General features: G+C 45.0%; 6 protein-coding genes across 14 annotated transcripts in view; 5 read left to right on the forward strand and 1 right to left on the reverse strand.

The window, feature by feature from the left end:
• Positions 1-619: 619 nt before the first annotated feature.
• On the forward strand, positions 620-2,915 carry Cyp40 (Cyclophilin 40). Its single transcript, XM_017155069.3, has 4 exons — positions 620-819; positions 904-1,148; positions 1,896-2,216; positions 2,290-2,915. Exons 1-4 carry the CDS (start codon positions 738-740, stop codon positions 2,791-2,793), a joined length of 1,152 nt encoding a protein of 383 aa, XP_017010558.2. The 5' UTR covers positions 620-737; the 3' UTR covers positions 2,794-2,915.
• A 42-nt stretch (positions 2,916-2,957) lies between these two features.
• The window catches only part of fry (Protein furry), a 58,465-nt gene continuing 42,296 nt past the window's right edge, over positions 2,958-19,126 (reverse strand). For 4 of the 9 annotated variants that reach the window (XM_017155063.3, XM_017155058.3, XM_017155060.3 and 1 more), the window contains 8 exons: positions 8,997-10,587; positions 7,965-8,471; positions 5,851-6,477; positions 5,560-5,589; positions 4,128-5,084; positions 3,822-4,067; positions 3,391-3,757; positions 2,958-3,327 (listed from right to left, as the gene is read on the reverse strand). In XM_017155063.3, the coding sequence (XP_017010552.3) occupies positions 3,143-3,327; positions 3,391-3,757; positions 3,822-4,067; positions 4,128-5,084; positions 5,560-5,589; positions 5,851-6,477; positions 7,965-8,471; positions 8,997-10,587 (4,510 nt within the window). In that variant the 3' untranslated portion in view covers positions 2,958-3,142. The remainder of the gene's footprint in view (positions 3,328-3,390; positions 3,758-3,821; positions 4,068-4,127; positions 5,085-5,559; positions 5,590-5,850; positions 6,478-7,964; positions 8,472-8,996; positions 10,588-19,126) is intronic. The other 5 variants (XM_070214635.1, XM_070214634.1, XM_070214636.1 and 2 more) reach the window with 3 other exon arrangements.
• LOC108066531 (serine protease 1) lies at positions 11,125-11,985 on the forward strand. Its single transcript, XM_017155075.3, has one exon. The coding sequence runs from the start codon at positions 11,133-11,135 to the stop codon at positions 11,901-11,903; it is 771 nt and encodes a 256-aa protein (XP_017010564.2). The 5' UTR covers positions 11,125-11,132; the 3' UTR covers positions 11,904-11,985.
• On the forward strand, positions 13,056-13,918 carry LOC108066527 (serine protease 1-like). The gene has a single exon (XM_017155070.3). The coding sequence runs from the start codon at positions 13,056-13,058 to the stop codon at positions 13,863-13,865; it is 810 nt and encodes a 269-aa protein (XP_017010559.2). The 3' UTR covers positions 13,866-13,918.
• LOC108066530 (serine protease 1-like) lies at positions 15,106-15,962 on the forward strand. The gene has a single exon (XM_017155074.3). The coding sequence runs from the start codon at positions 15,124-15,126 to the stop codon at positions 15,901-15,903; it is 780 nt and encodes a 259-aa protein (XP_017010563.2). The 5' UTR covers positions 15,106-15,123; the 3' UTR covers positions 15,904-15,962.
• Positions 17,240-18,117, forward strand: LOC108066528 (serine protease 1-like). The gene has a single exon (XM_017155072.3). It carries the CDS (start codon positions 17,256-17,258, stop codon positions 18,063-18,065), a length of 810 nt encoding a protein of 269 aa, XP_017010561.2. The 5' UTR covers positions 17,240-17,255; the 3' UTR covers positions 18,066-18,117.

Consider the following 19,126-nt stretch of genomic DNA (forward strand, 5'->3'; position numbering starts at 1 on the left):
TTTCTGAATGTTTTTTCGACGTCATTTAGGTAATGAGAGTACTTCAGCAAAGCGAAGGGCTGTTTGCTCTATTAGCTCTAATTTTGTATAAAAATTATTATGCAATTTTTTTTAATGGTTGAAATTTAAAGATTTATTCATTTAACGACAATCCATTTGGAACTTTATTACGAATTTATTTTACAGAAATTAGCACTAGAGATAAAGGGCAAAACCATTACTTTTTCCGGTCTATTTTGAAAAAACTGGTCCGTTATTTTGATTTTTTCTTCATTTATTCGAGACATCAACTAAAATACATGGTTTCTACATGAAATGTAGAAGATATCTGAAATGTACATTTTACATAATCAAATTTACATACATTTGACTGCTGTAAAAGTATTTTTACACAGAGGGCGATTCTGCAACAGCGACCAAAATTCGTAAAACCTAATTGCGTTTGAAAAAGACGAAAAAGTTCGGCACAAGTCTCAAATAAATTTTAATTTAATTGTTGTTACTTAATATATTTGCAATTAATTCACAGTTTTTTCACTGTGTAAATGGTGTGCAGAGGCTATGAGGCGCCACCAGCAGCAGGTGTTTTGCGATTTCCCTCCCACAGCCACACTACTAAAATAAGGTAAACAATTTTATTCGCAAGTTAGAAATCGGGTGATAATTTGGAACAGCCTGGTCCAGTTGGCGGGCAGTGACAAGTCACGTAACTGAGAGCCCGCCCTGAAAGGGCAGAAATGGACGAACGCAAGCTGCTCCGGCCGGTGAAAACCTCCAATCCGCTGGTCTACCTGGACATTTCCATTGGCAAGGAGGATGGTGAGTGGATTCTGCCCGAGATTGAGGCCATTGCCATGCCAACCAGTTGAATCTTCTACTCATATATATGTATCAATCTCGCAGCGGGTCGCATGATAATTGAACTGCGCAAGGATGTTGTGCCGAGGACAGCGGAAAATTTCCGCGCCCTCTGCACGGGCGAATGTGGCATTGGTACCATGGGCAAACCGCTCCACTACAAGGGAACCCGCTTCCACAAGGTCAAGCGCGTCTTCGCCGTCCAGAGCGGGGATGTGGTCAAGAACGACGGATCCAGCGGCGAGAGCATCTACGGTCCAGTATTCGAGGATGAGAACTTTGAACTCACAGTGGGTTTACTTTTATCCAGGGACACCAGTAATCTATAGAGATTTTAAACCATTAAGGGCCGTTTTCTGCTCCATTTGTTAAATTTAAAGTAAGGTTAAAACCTTGAAATCGTATGACAAATAAGAGTTCTATAAAATCTATAGAGATTTTAAACCATTAAGGGCCGTTTTCTCGTCCGTTTGTTAAATTTAAAGCAAGGTTTTAACCTTGAAATCGTATGGCAAATCAGAGTTCTATAAAATCTATAGAGATTTTAAATCATTAAGGGCTCTCGTCCATTTGTTAAATTTAAAGTAGGGTTAAAACCTTGAAATCGTATAGCAAATCAGAGTTCTATAAAATCTATAAAGATTTTAAACCATTAAGGGCCGTTTTCTCGTCCATTTGTTAAATTTAAAGTAAGGTTTTAACCTTGAAATCGTATGGCAAATCACAGTTCTTAAAATCTATAGAGATTTTAAACCTTTAAGGGCCGTTTTCTGGTCCATTTGTTAAATTTAAAGTAGGTTTAAAAAATCTTATATTCCGTACGATTTTATTCCTTACTTTAAATTTAACAAACTGTCGAGAAAACGGCCCTAAAGCTTCCTTTGAATTAAACAGGCGGAGAAATCGGCACTTGATCGGCACTACTTCAAAAAGTCTGAAGTAGATGGTCTGTTAGACCTCTCAAGTGTTTGAAAATCTACAGATTATAAATATACCTTATTTTGTACCCCATTTTATAACCGCTAATCTATCCCCAGCACAACGAAGAGGGCGTAGTCAGCATGGCCAACTACGGCAAGCCCAACTCCACCAATTCACAGTTCTTCATCTCGGCCGTGGGCTGTGAGAATCTGAATGGAACCAACGTGGTCGTGGGCCGTGTCCTACGCGGCCTGGGCATTGTGGCTGAAATGGAACAAAACTGCAATGACGAGGGCGATCCCACGGCGGAGATCGTGATACGGGACTGCGGCGAGATAGCTTCTGGCGAGGATTGGGGCCTCGAGTGCAGCGACGAGACGGCGGACAAGTTGCCCGCCTATCCGATGGACTGGACGCGCAAGTTCGACAAGTTCACAGTGAGTCCAGATAAGAGTTTCTATCAGAGCTGCACTACTGACCCAATTTTACTATCCACTACTAACACTACAGGCTGATGCGGCGGTGGAGCTGCTCACGGTCATTCGCCAATCGGGCAATCACTTCTACAGTCTCGGCCGCTATCACGAGGCCCGCGCCAAATATCGCAAGGCCAATCGCTACTATCATTACCTTAGCAAACAGTTTGGCTGGCAGCAGCTTAACCCCTTCAAAAAGCACCTGGTCGACACGGACCTGTTGAAGATCGACGGCTTCTCGGTGGTGAACAACATTAACTCGGCCGCCGTCGACCTGAAACTGGGCAACTACGCGAGTGCCAGGAACGATTGCACCGAGGCCATTCGACTGGATCCCAAGTGCAGCAAAGCCTTCTACCGGCGTGGCCAGGCGCAGCGTGGTCTGCGCAACTACGAGGAGGCCATCAACGATCTGAAGAAGGCCCACAATCTGCTGCCCGAGAACAAACAGATCCTGAACGAACTGAACAGCACCAAGCAGCTCCTGGCCCAGTACAACCGACAGCAACGAAATGCGCTTAAAAATCTTTTTGCCTAGCTGGCAGCCAGTCACCATTTTCCTGGATCGTTTTGAATTTCTTTTGGTTTAACGCGGACCTCTGAATGGCTTCATTGCATGTAAATACTTATTAATAAATATTGTTGTTTTACCAACAGTCAGTCAGTGGTTTACCACAACAAAAAAAGGCAGTCAGACAGCTATTTCTGATTATTGTGCTGTAATTGATAAATATATTGGATCGTATCTAACTCACATTTGTTTTCGCACTCAATAATAATGATCGCTTACGTACACACAGCAGTGTCTAGAATGCAGCTTAGATACTCTAAAAGATTACATATAAAAGGGATCTTAACTCTGCGTTTCGCTTAGTCTACGGATTACTTTAAAGATTTGTCACAATGTCCTGTTCGCTGCGATGCAGATTGCCCGATGCGCCGCCCGCCGAGTAGCTCTTCATGCTGATCTCCATGTTGGTCAGGGCGCTGGATACATGATACAAGTTCTCCGAGAGAATGGCATAGATCTCGAACAGTTCCGAGTCCGATTTGGATACAATGAAGGCTTCTGCTGAAGGGGTGAGACATTTTTGGATTAATTATCTTTAAATTAAAAAGCACTATTATAATATACCTGTGCGATCCTTCATGATACCATGCGCATATGCATTCAGTATCACCGACATCTCATCCCATTTCTGGCGATTGTCCAGGCTGCTGTAGCTGAATACGGTCAGGTTTTGATCGCCGCTGGCGTTGAGCGTGGAGATCCGTCGATACTGACGCACATGGGCTATGGCGCTGGGCCATCTCTGCAGATCGATGTGCTCGGCGAGGGCGGCCTCAAACTCCTCGTGGGTCATCGGCAAACCAGGTGAAGGCGTGGGCGTGTGCTCGCCCTCCGTTGAGGTGGAGGACTCCAGGCAATCCAGTTCAGCCTCGCTGGTGTAGCGCACCAGGGCATCGCGAACCAGGGCATAGAGATCGGATATGTCATGCATCTGCAGTAAATAAATTAAATATAAATTATAATAACTGATTTAAACTAAAAATCTCTTCACTCACGTCTTCGTTGATACGGAAATGATTCACCACATTCGAGGATATCTTGTGATTCGATTCGATAAGCAGCAGCAGCTGGAACATCAGCTTGTAGAGAGAGCGGCCCAGGTCGAGGACCACCTCAGTGGAGGCAGGATCGAAGGGCATGTAGGCCACGCTGGAGGAGCTGGGCAGCTCCAGGCCAGAAGCAGCCACATCCGCCTCGTTGAAGAGCGACAGTTTACAACTGGTCTTCACAGCATCCAGGCACTAAAAAGAAATAAATTTAGTGAAATAACTCCCATTCTTTTTAATGATATTTTACTCTACCTCTAAAACCTGGTCCTTGCGATCGAAGAAGGTCTCCAGATGCTCCTGCACCTCCAGCACATTAAAACGCAGCGTCTCAAAGAGCTTGGGAGTCGTGGCCTGCAGTTCGCTGCACCAAACCTGCGGCGGATCCGCCCGAGAACTCAGAAGATCCGTGAACAGGGAGATCCTATTGCCCAGCTGTGAACCAATGCCTGTGAAGAACTTCTTGGCCTCCTTGGAAATGTTGATGGTCTTGAAGGTGAGCTCCTTGATCAGCCGGAAGAGCTGCTGCAATAGTTCCGAGGTGTGGGCCGAGGGCTGATTGACCAGCATGGCCTGCAACTGGCGACGCCAGTTCTCCTCCGCCTCGTCGCGAATGGCGGCAAAGCGAATGATGCCGGGCAGGTGAGGCGAAGCATTGCAGGGCGTAAGATCACCCAAGTCTCCAGCACTGGATCCACTGGTATCGCTGCGCGACACCGAGTTGCGACGCCTTCGCTCCCGCAGACTCAGCGAAGTGGGCGGCACGGCACTGTAGCCCGACTTCAGGAACGACTGGCGGTGATCCTCGTCCAAGGGCGACTCGGATTCAGCCTCCTCATCGGATGAATCGTCCGCAATCTGCCGTTTCCTCTTGCTCAAAATGGGCGTCTTATCACTGAAGCTGTCCTCCAGGGCAGATGAGTGTCCTCCCTTGCTGGAGCCACCGATGCCACTGCCGCAATTCAAACGATCCTCATCGCCCTCGAAGAGCTGATGGCGACGAACTCCCCAGTTGAAGTTGTCCGTGGACTCGCCAGCAATACTGTCCTCGTACTCCAGGAAATCAAAGTCCTTGAAGACGGTGAAATCGGGCTGACCATCGTCGCGCCTCGAGCCACTGCTCAGGTCGCCCTGAGGACCTGAGGTCTCTTCCGTGGAAGAAGCGGCCGAGGACTGGCGCTCCATTAGATCCGAAGACTGACTGAAGATCACCTATACGTACAGGTAAGAAGATTAGTTATATTCACAAAATAACTAAGGATAAACATTCAGATGATAAATATATATGTAGAAGAGTAATAGAGATAAAGCTTACGCTTTGTCTGGTCGCAATCGATCCGGTTAGTAGTGACGTGCTCAACGACTAAATGTGTTTGCATTTAAGAGTATAAACGAAAAGTACAGTTGAAACAAAACATGCAACATGCAAACGGAACAACGGAATAGGAAAGCAAATGGCGGTATTTTTGTGTGACTGGAATGTGTGGAATGGAACACAGGCCAACAAAAAAATGATGATCATAAATATTTTTCAGATTAAATTTCTATTTGACGTTAACAAATCATGTAACTTAGTAAATATTTTAAGTAATTTTGTTAAAAAATATCTTTAAAAAGCTACTACATGCGAGAACCTAAATCACACAAAAGCCAAACTAGACGCAGCACATAGAAACGTGTCCTTTACCTTTGAGCAAATTGAGTTTATGAAATCGTCCTAGATATGTTTCGATTTTGGTATCGGATTGATTGGTTAATGATGATAATGCGTGTTAGTTTTTGGTTGGTTTTGGTATTGATATTGGATTTGGTATTGGTATTTTGGTTTTTTGGTATTGTATACATGAAAGAAAAAGAGTTAGAGGTAAATAATTGCAAAAATGCATGAGAAGAGGGGAGCTGCTCTAGGGGAGCCTAAGGCATGCACCTGGCTATGTACAAGCGGCCGGCTGGGACGATCCTGGAGAGGCTCACTTACCGATGGCGACTTGGGCAGTCCGACCCGCTGCCCACAGGTGGTCAGCAGATTGACCAGGCACTCACGCACGCGACACTGCGACATCCAGGGTCGCTTCCATCCGCTCAGCGGCACCGTATCCGCCGGCGAAAGACTGGCACTGCGTCGCGGAGAATTGGGAGTTCCCACCACGCTGCTGCCCGCTCCAATGGCATGTTGCTGCTGCTGATGCTGCGCCGCTGCTGCGGCTGCCATGGCCGCCACATTCGTGTGGGTCCGCTGCTGTTGCAGCTGCGCATTCGTCTGCTGTTGCACAGCACTTGGTGCCACCGTCACCGTGGTGGCATTCGTCAAAGTGGAATTCAACGAGGAGCTGCCCGTGGTGGAGGCTGCTCCCGTGGCCACCGGCTCCTCCGTCTTCAGCAGGATACGACGACCGATCAGAGGCGTCTGTGAGACATCGAAGGTGAACTCCATGGTGCGACCGGCCAGTTCCTTTTTACAGAACATATCCGAGTCCGGATATGCGCCATAGAAAGAGAACGATAAGCCGGCGCTGCTGCCGTCGCTGGGTGGCACCACCTGCAGGGATGAGCTCCTGGTCACGATCAGCTTCAGAATCTTTAGTGAGTCCTTCCAGTTTACGGTCTGAAAAAAGAGAGTTATTTAAGGGGTTATATACCTTTTTTGAGCGAAAAAATTGAGGGAACTTTGGATTTTTTTTTTTGTGTGTAGCAATTATTTTATGACAGTGAAGTTATTATTTATTGATAGTACATGTTTTTATCGAAACAACAAGCCTTTGTTCTTGAAAAAATATGAATAATTTACGAAGTTATGGCAAATCTTTCGGAACCCTTTTTTTTTTATAGCGGCTTGCGGTGACCACGATGGAAGTCCAGCAGGTCAACTGATATCAAAAAACCAAAAATTTTTAGTTAGTATAGTATTATTTCCTGTTCGTGAACGATTACTTTTAAGAATATTTCCTGCATTTCTCTGCATACAGTAACAATTTTTCCACAAAGTTGATTTTTCAAGTTCTAAAAATTTTATTAAAAAATTCTGATCTGCGAAATTAAAATTGGCGCATAAAAACTGAATCGTTCACGAACTCGGCACAATCATTACGAATAATTTAAAAAAAAATTGAAGAAGATCGATCAAATAGTTCTTGCGCAATCGTGGTCACAGCGAAGGCACTTTTGGAAAAACACGACTTTGAGATAATCGCATTCAAAGTTTTACGTTGACGTTGCAACTATTGAAGTCGAGCGCGTCAAAACGCTGTTTTCCTATCGAACTATTATTCGGATTTGTATGAAAATTTGGGAAGATGTTCTCTAGGGGATATACTTTAAGATTCAGCAAAAAAAAAAATTTCGTTTTTTTGAAAAAAAAAAGGTATATAACCCCTTAATTTATTTTTTAAATGTTTATTTAATTAAATCTAACTAAAAGTCTATATAGCCCTAATTTATGTAATGGTACAATGGTACAATAAAAAAAATCTATTATCATCATAAAATGTCTATTTATAATCCTGTTTACCATCTAAAGATAGAGAGATATTTAGCCCTAATTTATGTAATGGTACAATAAAAAAAAGTGCTATCATCATAAAATGTCTATTTATGATCCAGTTTACCGTCGAAAAATAGACAGATATTTTTATCTAATTACATATAATTTAAAAACTAAATTTATTATCATCGTAATATGTCTATTTATAATCCATTAACATAAATGTTGCAATAAATAAAAGTAACTATAGCCCTAGTTGTAAAAATGTTACAATAAAATAAATTTATTATCAACATAAAATTCCTATTTGCTTTCCATTAACAATAAATAAAAGTAACTGATTTGACCAAGTTATCTTTCCTAAGATTTCTTTTATGGTCTACCACAATAATCGAAAACGCTGCCACAGACGGCTATTTAGATTAGATTTTAGCCACAGACGGAGTGACTAAACTAATAAAATAATTATAATAAACAAAAAAATAAATTTTCTTATCGTTTGTTTGGCTGATATATGAGCAGAGTGCTTTGAGGAAGAGTTTATTTTTTCTAAGATAACTTTTTGTACGCACTTGCTTGGGGAAACCCCATAGCTTTAATCTAGAACTTACATCCAGATACTTTCCAATGGCCCGCAGCAAATCTGCATTGATAGTCTGAGCCTGCGGAGCCGACAGATCCACGTAGTGCAGCATGCAGTGGATCACATTCAGCACCGGCACCTGCACCTGCTGGGGTCCCTTCTCCAGGACCTCGATGAGGAAGGCCACCATATGGAGGCCCATGTGGGCATAGGTGTCGTGCAGATACTTGACCACACACTTGGTCCACTGGAAGGACTCCTTGCAGAAGGTCTTGCGGCTGTAGAGCGTCATCACGGTGCCCAGGTTCTCCAGTTTAGCCCCGAGCTCCGTGGACACCTGGGCTATGTTCTCCGCACTGCGAATGCAGATCTCATTGGCGTCCTCGTAGTGCAGCAGCATGTAGGGCAGCAGGGCGATGACGTTCATGGGGAAGGCGCAGCTCTGGGTGGGATCACAGACGGGCAGGGTCAGCAGGGGGGCGAACTGGGAGAGCAGGGTGATGGTGGGTTCATAGGTGGCACTGTGGGTGCAGCCCTAAAAAAAAGGAGAACCAAAGAACATTAATATTTACACCCGTTTCTCGTAGAGTAAAAGGGTATATTGTATTCGTGCAAAAGTATGAAACAGGGAGAAGGAAGCATTTCTTGATCAGGGTCACTAGCCAAATCGGTATAGCCATGTCCGTCTGTCCGTCTGCCTGTCTGTTTGCCCGTATGAACGCTAAGATCTCGGAAACTACAAAAGCTAGAAGGTTGAGATTTCCCACTCATATTCTTGGGCTTCCTAAGCAGCGCAAGCTTATTTCAGCTGGGCGCCACGCCCCCTCTAACGCCAACAATCGCTCACAAACGATTTTAAGTGCCCACATGATTAAAAATTTCGGAAAGGTATAAATGCAATCTTGTTGCGTTTATTTATACCTATCGAAATGTAGAAGAAATTTTTCAAATCGGACCATTCGTTAAAAAGTTATACCTGATTAAAGTTTAATGAGTCGGGTCACCCCACTATACCGTTCTTTCTTGTTTTGAAGACATTTTAGTTAAAACAAAGACTCACCTTCAAGAGCAACGCATGCACACCCGGATAAGCCGTCCACTTGAGCTGCTGCTGCAGCTTCTCCACCTTGTCCCGTGCATCCGGACGATCCAGTGGCAGGCGATGCAGCACCCTGGTCAGCAGGCGTAGCGCCAGCATGAACTCGTGCTCGTAGTCCGATTCCAGAAGGGAAACGGAGAGCCAAAAGAGCTGCGCCAAGATGGTCATCTTGTCGTCCTGCGTGGCCGTATCGCCCAGCATCTTGAGGCTCTGGGCGCTGCGGGAACGGGAGAGCGCAGATCCAGCTCCCAGCACGCCACCACTGCCCACGCCGAACTTGCAGACGACACTCCGTTCCAGATCGATGCCCGAGGATCGATTCCTTAGCTCCACCTGCTTGTCGCACGGCGAGTTATTGGCCTTCCGACCGCAATACGAAACCGAGTAGCTGGTGCTCCTCCCGTGACTGGGTATCGAGTAGTTCGAGGACTGCGGCGTCATGCCCGAAGGCGACTTCTTGCCGGGCAAAATCGAGTTGGGTCCCCCGTCCTTGTTGTTCAGATTGGGCGTACTCTTGAAGATATCCTTCATCACGTCGAGCGGCCGGAAGTCCGAGTCCAAGCTATCGACAGCCGCCTCCAGAGTGAGCAGCAGTTCCGTGACATATCCCTGCATATCCTCGCCCTGCTCGGCCACCGTTTCCACCAGGCGGGAGAGGATATCCGACAGCATCCTCGAGTTAATGGGCACATTCAAAGCCCGGAAGATCTGCAGGCAGCGTCCTGCGTAGTGGCGGGATGAGCAGGAGAGGCCCAACTGAAGAGCAGTCTGTGCCCAGCGCTCGGCGATGCGAGCCTGTGGATAGCTATCTGCGAAAACCTTGACCATGTGCTTGAGGAAGCAGCTCAGTTGCTCCGCGGATTTTACCGCCCACACTTTGGCCGTAATATCCTCGTAGTTCCAAAGCGGCTGGCAGGTGTCCTGGGCGAGGAACTTCAACAGGCTCTTGATCACATGGGCAATGGGCATACTGGGTCCTGGCTGCGGAGGAGCATGCTCGTCCGGATGGATCAGCGGCACCTCCGAGTTCTCCGAATTATTCGGATTTATTTGCAGGGCAGCCGGCGTGGTGGTCAAACCAGGCGGCGTGGTATTCTGCCCGTTCTGCGAGCCCGCTTGCTGCTGATTCTGCTGCGGCGTCTGCGAGAGATTCTGCTGATGCGCCGCTATGATCGTGGAGCTGGAGAGATTGTGCTGCAGGGCATAGGCCGCCGCCTGGGGACTGACGTGCAGCAGATAGCTATCGAATTGCTGGTGCAGCTCCGTGAAATTGTTATCAATCACCGGCAGAGCGGGAACCGTGAGTCCCAGATCCAGTTTACTCGTCTCGCTGTTCAGCAGGATGCGGGCCACCGTCAGGTGATCGTTGTGCTCGGCCAGCACGATGAGCAGGTTGACGCACAGCTGCTTGCAGTGCTCCCGCACAATGATGCGCGTGTGGTCCAGTCCGAGGAATAGGATGTGCAGCATCAGCGGCAGGTGCAGCGTCCAGTCGATCCCAGGAATTCCGTCCACCACAATGTCCGTGAGCAGCATCACGGCCACGTTGCATCTGTAAAGGAAGGGGAATATTTATTATTTATAGATTCAAGATAGGCAGTACGGAAGTATTAAGTTTAAGAGATTTTGTGGGACTCCATTATTGATGATTTAATGAAAACAATTTCTTAAGTAATTAGTTCTGTTAATTTCTATAATTTTTATATCTATGCCGATATAAAGAAATATTTCGTAATATTCCTAAACGACTTATGTATATTTTGAAAAATTAGATTAGGGAGTTGAAAGTATTTTATACGTAATATTAATGTATTAATTAAAAAGATATTATATACTTAATAATATAATATAGTACCTATTTTGTTACCCCTAAACGACTTACGTAAATTTTTACATACTAGATTTGGAAACCAAAAAGTATTTCCTTACTTCTTCGTATTACCCATTACAAGAATATCTTAGCTAATTACGACACTCATTAGGTTTCGATAGCTCTGATGACTCTCCAGAGTTGCGAAAGTAATTACCCCCAGTAAAATCGGTAGAATTTTTTCAATAAAACCCAGAACCAACACCAAACGGCGTTCAATTTCCAACATGACCGTGAAGCTTCTGTTGTTGTTACTCTTTGTGGTTACCACTTGTGCCCACAGGAATCGCTCGGCTCATCACGATGGTCCGCAGGACATCATTGTAAACGGATATCCAGCCTACGAGGGCAAGGCTCCCTATGCCGTGGGTCTTCGGATGAACAACGGAGCCGTGGGCGGAGGAACCATAATTGGCAACACCTGGGTCCTGACCGCCGCCCACTGCCTGACCACCGACTCGGTGACCATTCACTACGGCTCGAATCGAGCCTGGAATGGTCAGATCCAGCACACGGTGAACAAGGATAACTTCTTCCGGCACCCGGGATTCGGAAACAGTGCTGGCCATGACATCGGACTCATCCGCACTCCCTACGTGGGCTTCACCAACCTGATCAACAAGGTCTCCCTGCCCAAGTTCAGCCAGCAAGGAGAGCGATTCGAGAACTGGTGGTGCGTGGCCTGCGGCTGGGGAGGAATGGCCAATGGAAGGCTGGCCGACTGGCTGCAGTGCATGGACGTGCAGGTCATTAGCAACAGCGAATGTGCCAGGTCCTACGGATCGGTGGCCGCCACGGATATGTGCACCCGGGCCACCGATGGAAAATCCGTGTGCGGCGGCGACTCTGGCGGCGCACTGGTCACACACGACAACCCCATCCAAGTGGGCGTCATCACGTTCGCTTCCAGCGGCTGCAAGAGTGGACCCTCGGGCTACACCCGTGTCTCCGATCACTTGGACTGGATCCGCGAAAAGTCGGGAATAGCCTACTACTAACTTGGAAACTGGACCATGGCTAAATTGAAATGAATTCTACATCCAACCTATATATTCAGATATATTGCAATGTAAATGTACCTATCTATATAAATATATAATCACTCTGAAAGCTGCAAAAAATTAATGTTTAGCTGTTTTTGTGAAGGACAACTTAAATGCTTGAATACAAATTTTCGATTTTACTTCATGATCTTTTAAGGAATCATAGGTAAGTTACCTAAAAATATTTATGTTGTTATACCCTTGCAGCTGTAAAAATGAACTAATTTTGGAAAGTTTGTTTAATCAATAAAAAAAATTGGTTAGGACCATTCTAGGTTAATAACTTGAATACTAAGCGATTACAATGCCTAGATTGACTATGCAAAGTATTACAGCTATAAAATCGAATGATCCGATTTGGAAAAAGCACAAGAAGTCCGAAAACAAATTTACTTATTTGTCTTTATTGAAATAATATAAATTCGAAACAATTTAATACATAGGAATTATAAATATAATGCAAAATATTCATAGCTTCCTTTATTATATTACCGTTCCATATCTTAGCTAATGACACCACCCATTAAGTATCGAGAAAACTGATCATTCTCCAGATTTAAAAAACTAATTACCCCAAGCAATAAACCTTAATGTAACATTTTCTCCTATGAAAGCGAGAAACCGATGCAATGTAAATATACTCAATTTTTAACATGACAACGAAGCAATGGCTGTTGAATTTGTATATGACCACAGCAAACTATTCTTATAGATCTCCCCAAAAAATTGTTGAGTACATATATTGTGTAGCATAATTCTGAAAACCATAGTTTGCATAGGCTTTCAGGGTGCCTACGCCCCTGCCTACCCCCCTGCTAAAATTAATTTCCGGAGTATAAAAATACATATCAAAAGATTTTTCCACTGTATACAAACACTCAGGGTTTCATTCATGACAGATTAAGAGTGTGAATTCAAAATTTCATTAGTGAATATGCTGATTATTGGCCAGAAGGGTCATTGAGTTGATAGCCAACTCTGGAATCAATCAAAGTGGACTGTCGAAAGTGATAGCGATAAGGTGCACTCGCAGACACTTTACAGGGGGCCCGCCGAATCGTATAAAAGTCCGACGTCTTAGTACGAATATTCAGTTTTTTGTCAGCCATGAAACTGTTCCTGCTAACTCTCTCCGTGGCCCTGGCCTTGGTGTCCGGCACCCCGGCCCGCCTTAACCGCACCAGCCTGCTGCGCCAGGTGACCTTCACCGAGATTCCCGAGGGTCGCATCGTCAACGGCTACCCAGCTCCCGAGGGCAAGGCCCCCTACATTGTGGGTCTGTTCCTCATGAACGATGGAAGCAACAGTGGTGCCGTTGGTGCTGGTTCCATCATTGCCAACGACTGGATCCTGACCGCCGCCCATTGCCTGACCACCGACTACGTGGTGATCCACTACGGATCCAACTGGGGCTGGAACGGAGCCTACAGGCAGACCGTCCGTCGCGACAACTTCATCAGCCATCCCGACTGGCCCAACCGTGGCGGCACCGACATCGGTCTGATCCGCACTCCCCACGTCGACTTCACCGGCCTGATCAACAAGGTTGCCCTGCCCAGCATGAACGAGCAGAACGATCGCTTCCAGAACACCTGGGTCGTGGCCTGCGGATGGGGCGGTATGGACGACGGAAACCTGGCCGAATGGCTGCAGTGCGCTGACGTCCAGATCATCGGCAACAGCGAGTGCGAGCAGTACTACGGATCGGTGGCCAGCACTGACATGTGCGTCCGCAACACCGACAGCAAGGGCACCTGCGGAGGAGACTCCGGCGGTCCTCTGGTTACCCACGACAATGCCCGTCTCGTGGGAGTGATCACCTTCGGCTCTGCTGATTGCCACAGCGGTCCCTCTGGAGGCACCCGCGTCTCCGACTACCTGGGATGGATCCGTGACCACACCGGCATCTCCTACTAATTCCGCAAGGATTATCTTGTTCATTCCTAATAAATTCTTTTCAAAAATGCAAAGTTCTGTGACTGTATTGATCTATTGGAAGATTATATATTTTTCATCAGCATTTCTCTAAATAACCCGGTTCTTAATATACACAAGAAAACCGAATGAGAAAATTTTACAAAGGGTAATCGTTATTAGTCACTAACAATTTTTATTAGTCTTTTAACTATGAGAAGTTATCAATATGACAAGTAAAACTATAAGACCCTTAAACATTATATTTTTCCAAAAAATAAGAGAAAACGCTATAGTCGACTATTTCCACTATCAGATACTCAGCTAAAGGAAGTGCGATGAAGATATGCATGCAGCAAAGCGACTGCTTGCACTGCTTGAATTCTAATTTGCTCATAACTCTTTAAAGAATGGTCCGATTTTAAAAATTTGTTCTACATTACGATAGGTATTAACAGGCATAACAAAATTTCAATTATAATTTTCCGAAATCTTTAAAGATGTGGGCCTCAGACACCTTTTAAAATTGTTTATAGCGATTGTGATATGAATATCCGTTCTTCAGTTCTCCGAACATAAAGATAAAAAAAAATTATTTCAAGGAATTAGGTTTTTCGTATCACAAAAAAAAAAAGATTTCTTTTAAATGTAATATCTGCAATTTTACAGCTGGTATTACTGAGCTTTAAATCATGTATAAAAGTACATGCCAGTTATATTTGTAATTCAGGAATTCTTTTAATTTAGTTAAGCGATCAAATAACTTCCTATTTTTAAGTCGAATGTTTTTATTCCCATTTTATTTCATATTCACCTTAGCAGCGGCGTAGGCAAGATTATGTTGAGGGGGGTTTACCGTACGAATTTTCTGAAGCATACTTCTGTAAACCATATTTTGCATAGGCTTTCACCCGAGGGGGTGCCTACGCCCCTGCCTACCCCCTGCTAAAATTAATTTCCGGAGTATAAAAGTACATATCAAAATATTTTTCCACTATAAAACAACAATTTGGGTTTCATTCATGTCAGATTAGGAGTGTGAATTCAAATTTTCATTAGTGAATAAGCTGATTATTTTGAATGCTTCTTGGCAAAAAAAAGTGATTGAGTTGATAAAAACTTTTTGAAACTTTTGAATCAATCAAAGTGGACTGCCAAAAGTGATAGCGATAAGGCGCACTCGCAGACACTTTAAATTGGCCTCCGCCGAATCGTATAAAGACCCGACTTCTCAGAACGAAGACTTAGTTCTTTTTCAGCCATGAAACTGTTCCTTCTAACACTCTCCGTGGCCTTGGCCTTGGTCGCCGGCTCCCCAGCCCATCTTAACCGCACCGAGACTCCCGAGAGTCGCATCGTCAACGGCTACCCAGCTTACGAGGGCAAGGCTCCCTATATTGTGGGCCTGTACCTCGGAAGCGATGGAGGCGGCGATGCCTTTGGTGCTGGTTCCATCATTGCCAACGACTGGATCCTGACCGCCGCCCATTGCCTGACCACCGACTATGTGGAAATCCACTACGGATCCAACTGGAGCTGGAACGGCGCCTACAGGCAACACGTTCGTAGCGACAACTTCATCCGCCATCCCGACTGGCCCAACCGTGGAGGCGCTGACATCGGTCTGATCCGCACTCCCCACGTGGACTTCAGCAGTCTGATCAACAAGGTCGCTCTGCCCAGCATGAACGAGCAGAACGATCGCTTCCAGAACACCTGGGTCGTGGCCTGCGGATGGGGCGGTATGGACAACGGAAACTTTGCCGAGTGGCTGCAGTGCGCGGATGTCCAGGTCATCAGCAACAGCGAGTGCGAGCAGTACTTCGGCTCGGTGGCCAGCAATGACATGTGCGTCCGCAACACGGACGGCAAGTCCTCCTGCGGAGGAGACTCCGGTGGTCCCATGGTTACCCACGACAATCCCCGCCTCGTGGGAGTGATCACCTTCGGCTCTGCTGATTGCCACAGCGGTCCCTCTGGAGGAACCCGCGTCTCCGACTACCTGGGATGGATCCGCGACAACACTGGCATTTCCTACTAATTCCGAAAGGTTTGAAAGGATTCTCAAGTGTTTTTAATAAACTCTTTTTAAAAATGCAATGCTATATTTTTCATCATCATCCCTCTATATAAACCCGGTTCTCGATCTATAAAAAAATACCGAATAAAAAATTTTAGAAAATGTGTGAAATCATATCACAAATACAAAATTTGTGTATTGTACTTCTTTTAACCATAATTGGTATGAGATTTCATCTGAAAGGAGGGGGGCTTAACACCTTAGAGTATATATATGATTCAACATCAAAAAAGCTTCTTAAAAAATGATTCATTATTTAAATTAAGAAATAACTTCTTGTGTTTTTACACTAAAAGACTAAAAGGGTATATTCTGTTTGTTTAAAGGTATGTAACAGCTGAAGCTATAAAGTAGCTGAGTACTCGACTATAGCGTTCTCTCTTGTTTTTTATCGAGTATCCTTTCCAATCTCAGGGTCACGTAAAAATCCAAACAGCTTCGGCAAATTATTTTGTGGTTGATACAGTAATGAAGTATTTTTATTAAAGATAAAAACTAATTTTCAACAATTAGTTTTAAGATAAACTAAAAAAAGCCAAATTCCATAGTTCCAAGCAAAACTAACTAAAGTTGAGTAAATCACTCAAATTGGGTAAACCGGAACAGGTACCCTGTTCTCCCAAATGTAATTTGAGTAAAACGATCGAAAGCGAAATCGGGAACAGGCCTGATAATGTTTTATTGATATCTCACTTGAGTACGATTCAGTATTACTTTACTTTGAAGCACTTGCTTAATTAAGTAAACAAATAAACTTACGAGTACTTATAAGAGTGTGGCCAACAACAGATTTAATATTTGTAGCAAGGAAAGACACTGTTAAAGAGTTTTATGTTCCAAAGCTAGTAAAAATTTCCTACTTTTAGATATCAAACATGTTCAGTAGTTAATTTAAAGCAAAATAAAAGAAAATAAACGGTTTGTTTTCCTATGTTGTTTAGCGAAAGTTTACCCTATCATGTTTGCGAGCTGACAGTGGGCTCTATTAAGACTAATTTATTGATCAGTTGCTTGGCTCTTATCGCTGCCTGATACTTAAGAGGTACAATAGATTTATGAGGCCCTATGGGACACAGTATATTTTGCATTTCCGAACTGTTCTGATAGCCGTGATGTGGAGTGGCCCAATCCCCCCCTGAGATGCCAACTTCATAACAAGTGATTAGAAAGGGGCTCAGCGATTTTATGTACAAGTCATGAATGAATTCAGCCAGTATGGGTGCGATAAGATGCCATAATATACTGTTAGCAAGCAGCCGCGAATGGTATAAAAGAAGGGCGCCCCAACCAGAAGGCTAAGTTTCTTCCTAGCCATGAAACTGTTTCTGCTAATTCTTTCCGTGGCCCTGGCCTTGGTGGCCGGCTCCCCGGCCCGTCTTAACCGCACCAGCCTGCTGCCCCAGGTGACTTTCTCCGACAGTCCCCAGGGTCGCATCGTCAACGGCTACCCAGCTCCCGAGGGCAAGGCCCCCTACATTGTGGGTCTCTTCCTCCTGAACGACGGAAGCAACAGCGGAGCTGTTGGTGCTGGTACCATCATTGCCAACGACTGGATCCTGACCGCCGCCCATTGCCTGACCACCGACTACGCCGAGATCCACTACGGATCCAACTGGGGCTGGAACGGAGCCTACAGGCAGACCGTCCGTCGCGACAACTTCATCAGCCATCCCGACTGGCCCAACCGTGGCGGCACTGACATCGGTCTGATCCGCACTCCCCATGTGGATTTCAATGGTCTGATCAACAAGGTTGCCCTGCCCAGCATGAACGAGCAGAACGATCGCTTCCAGGACACCTGGGTCGTCGCCTGCGGATGGGGAGGTATGGACAACGGAAACCTGGCCGATTGGCTGCAGTGCGCTGACGTCCAGATCATCAGCAACAGCGAGTGCGAGCAGTCCTACGGATCGGTGGCCAGCACTGACATGTGCGTCCGCAACTCCGATGGCAAGTCCACCTGCGGAGGCGACTCCGGCGGCCCCATGGTGACACACGACAATGCCCGTATTGTGGGAGTGATCACCTTCAGCTCTGGCGACTGCCACAGCGGTCCCGGTGGCGGCACCCGCGTCTCCGACTACGTCGGATGGATCCGCGACCACACTGGCATCTCCTACTAATTCCGCGAGGATTCTTCTGTTTATTTTTAATAAACTGTTTTCTAAAATGCAATACTTTGTAAACTTGTTCAACTGGTGGGAAAAGGGCTAATTTACGTGGGGTGGTTTGGGGGATAGCACCATCCACTAGGGTGAATATTCAAAGCGAATGCAATAAATATTTTTCTAAACCCAAGTTTTTAAAATTTAGTCAACATCCTATTATTTTAAAACAGTGGTGGCCAGCAGAAGCAGCACACATACAATGAGAGCACGAATTGCGTTTGCGTGAGAGCTTGCAATCAAGAAGCTGGCTTTGTGTTTGCCGTTTTTCTGCTTTACAGCGTACGTGTGCACCGGAACGCTGGCAGCGCAGCGGCAGAGAAATTGCCTATCCCATGGATCGAGCGCGCTGCTTCTGCTGGCCACCACTGTTTTAAAACAAAACAAATAACAAGATGAACTCTTTACCTTTCGAGCTACAAACACCAAGAATTTTTCTTCATCTGAACGACAATGACAATTTATTCCTTCGGTTATAACTTCGTTATATATTACTCAAAGTTTAAGACTCAAAAGGTAAGGAATTTATTTTGCAAAATGTCGGAATTAACTAACCAACCAAGAATCGCCTTTAATATCTATTAAACAAATTTCAAAAACCGAATTTTTAGCACTTTGGTTGTTTTTCTCAGAATTTTTTGTATGGGGATTTTTTTGCGAGCACATTTGAAAAAGGCGATTAAAAGCGAATAAGATCCCTAAGCAGCCATCAACGTAAATAAATTAAGAATTTATTTAGTAGCACAGTGTAATAGCCTTTGGACTCTTGTTTAATGATTTTCTAGTTTTTAAGTCGATTTATCAAACAATTTATTTCATTTAAATTAAAAAAATGAAAAATGTACGACCTGTTTTCTTATGTTGTTGCTGGCATATTGACTGGCGAAAGTTTACCATATCATTTTAGCGAGTTGGCAGTGGGCTCAATTTGCAATAATTTATTGATCGATGGCTTGCCGCTTATCAGTACCTGGTACTTAAGAGGATCAATAGATTTATGAGGTCCTATGAAATCCAGT

The sequence above is a fragment of the Drosophila takahashii genome, chromosome 3L (assembly GCF_030179915.1).
Source record: "Drosophila takahashii strain IR98-3 E-12201 chromosome 3L, DtakHiC1v2, whole genome shotgun sequence".
NCBI classification, from domain to species: Eukaryota; Metazoa; Arthropoda; class Insecta; order Diptera; family Drosophilidae; genus Drosophila; species Drosophila takahashii.

Coding starts and splice junctions, on each gene's coding strand:
- Cyp40 (XM_017155069.3), top strand. CDS start 738: ATGGACGAACGCAAGCTGCTCCGGCCGGTGAAAACCTCCAATCCGCTG. Junction 820..903: donor TTCCATTGGCAAGGAGGATG/GTGAGTGGATTC, acceptor TCAATCTCGCAG/CGGGTCGCATGATAATTGAA. Junction 1,149..1,895: donor ATGAGAACTTTGAACTCACA/GTGGGTTTACTT, acceptor ATCTATCCCCAG/CACAACGAAGAGGGCGTAGT.
- LOC108066531 (XM_017155075.3), top strand. CDS start 11,133: ATGACCGTGAAGCTTCTGTTGTTGTTACTCTTTGTGGTTACCACTTGT.
- LOC108066527 (XM_017155070.3), top strand. CDS start 13,056: ATGAAACTGTTCCTGCTAACTCTCTCCGTGGCCCTGGCCTTGGTGTCC.
- LOC108066530 (XM_017155074.3), top strand. CDS start 15,124: ATGAAACTGTTCCTTCTAACACTCTCCGTGGCCTTGGCCTTGGTCGCC.
- LOC108066528 (XM_017155072.3), top strand. CDS start 17,256: ATGAAACTGTTTCTGCTAATTCTTTCCGTGGCCCTGGCCTTGGTGGCC.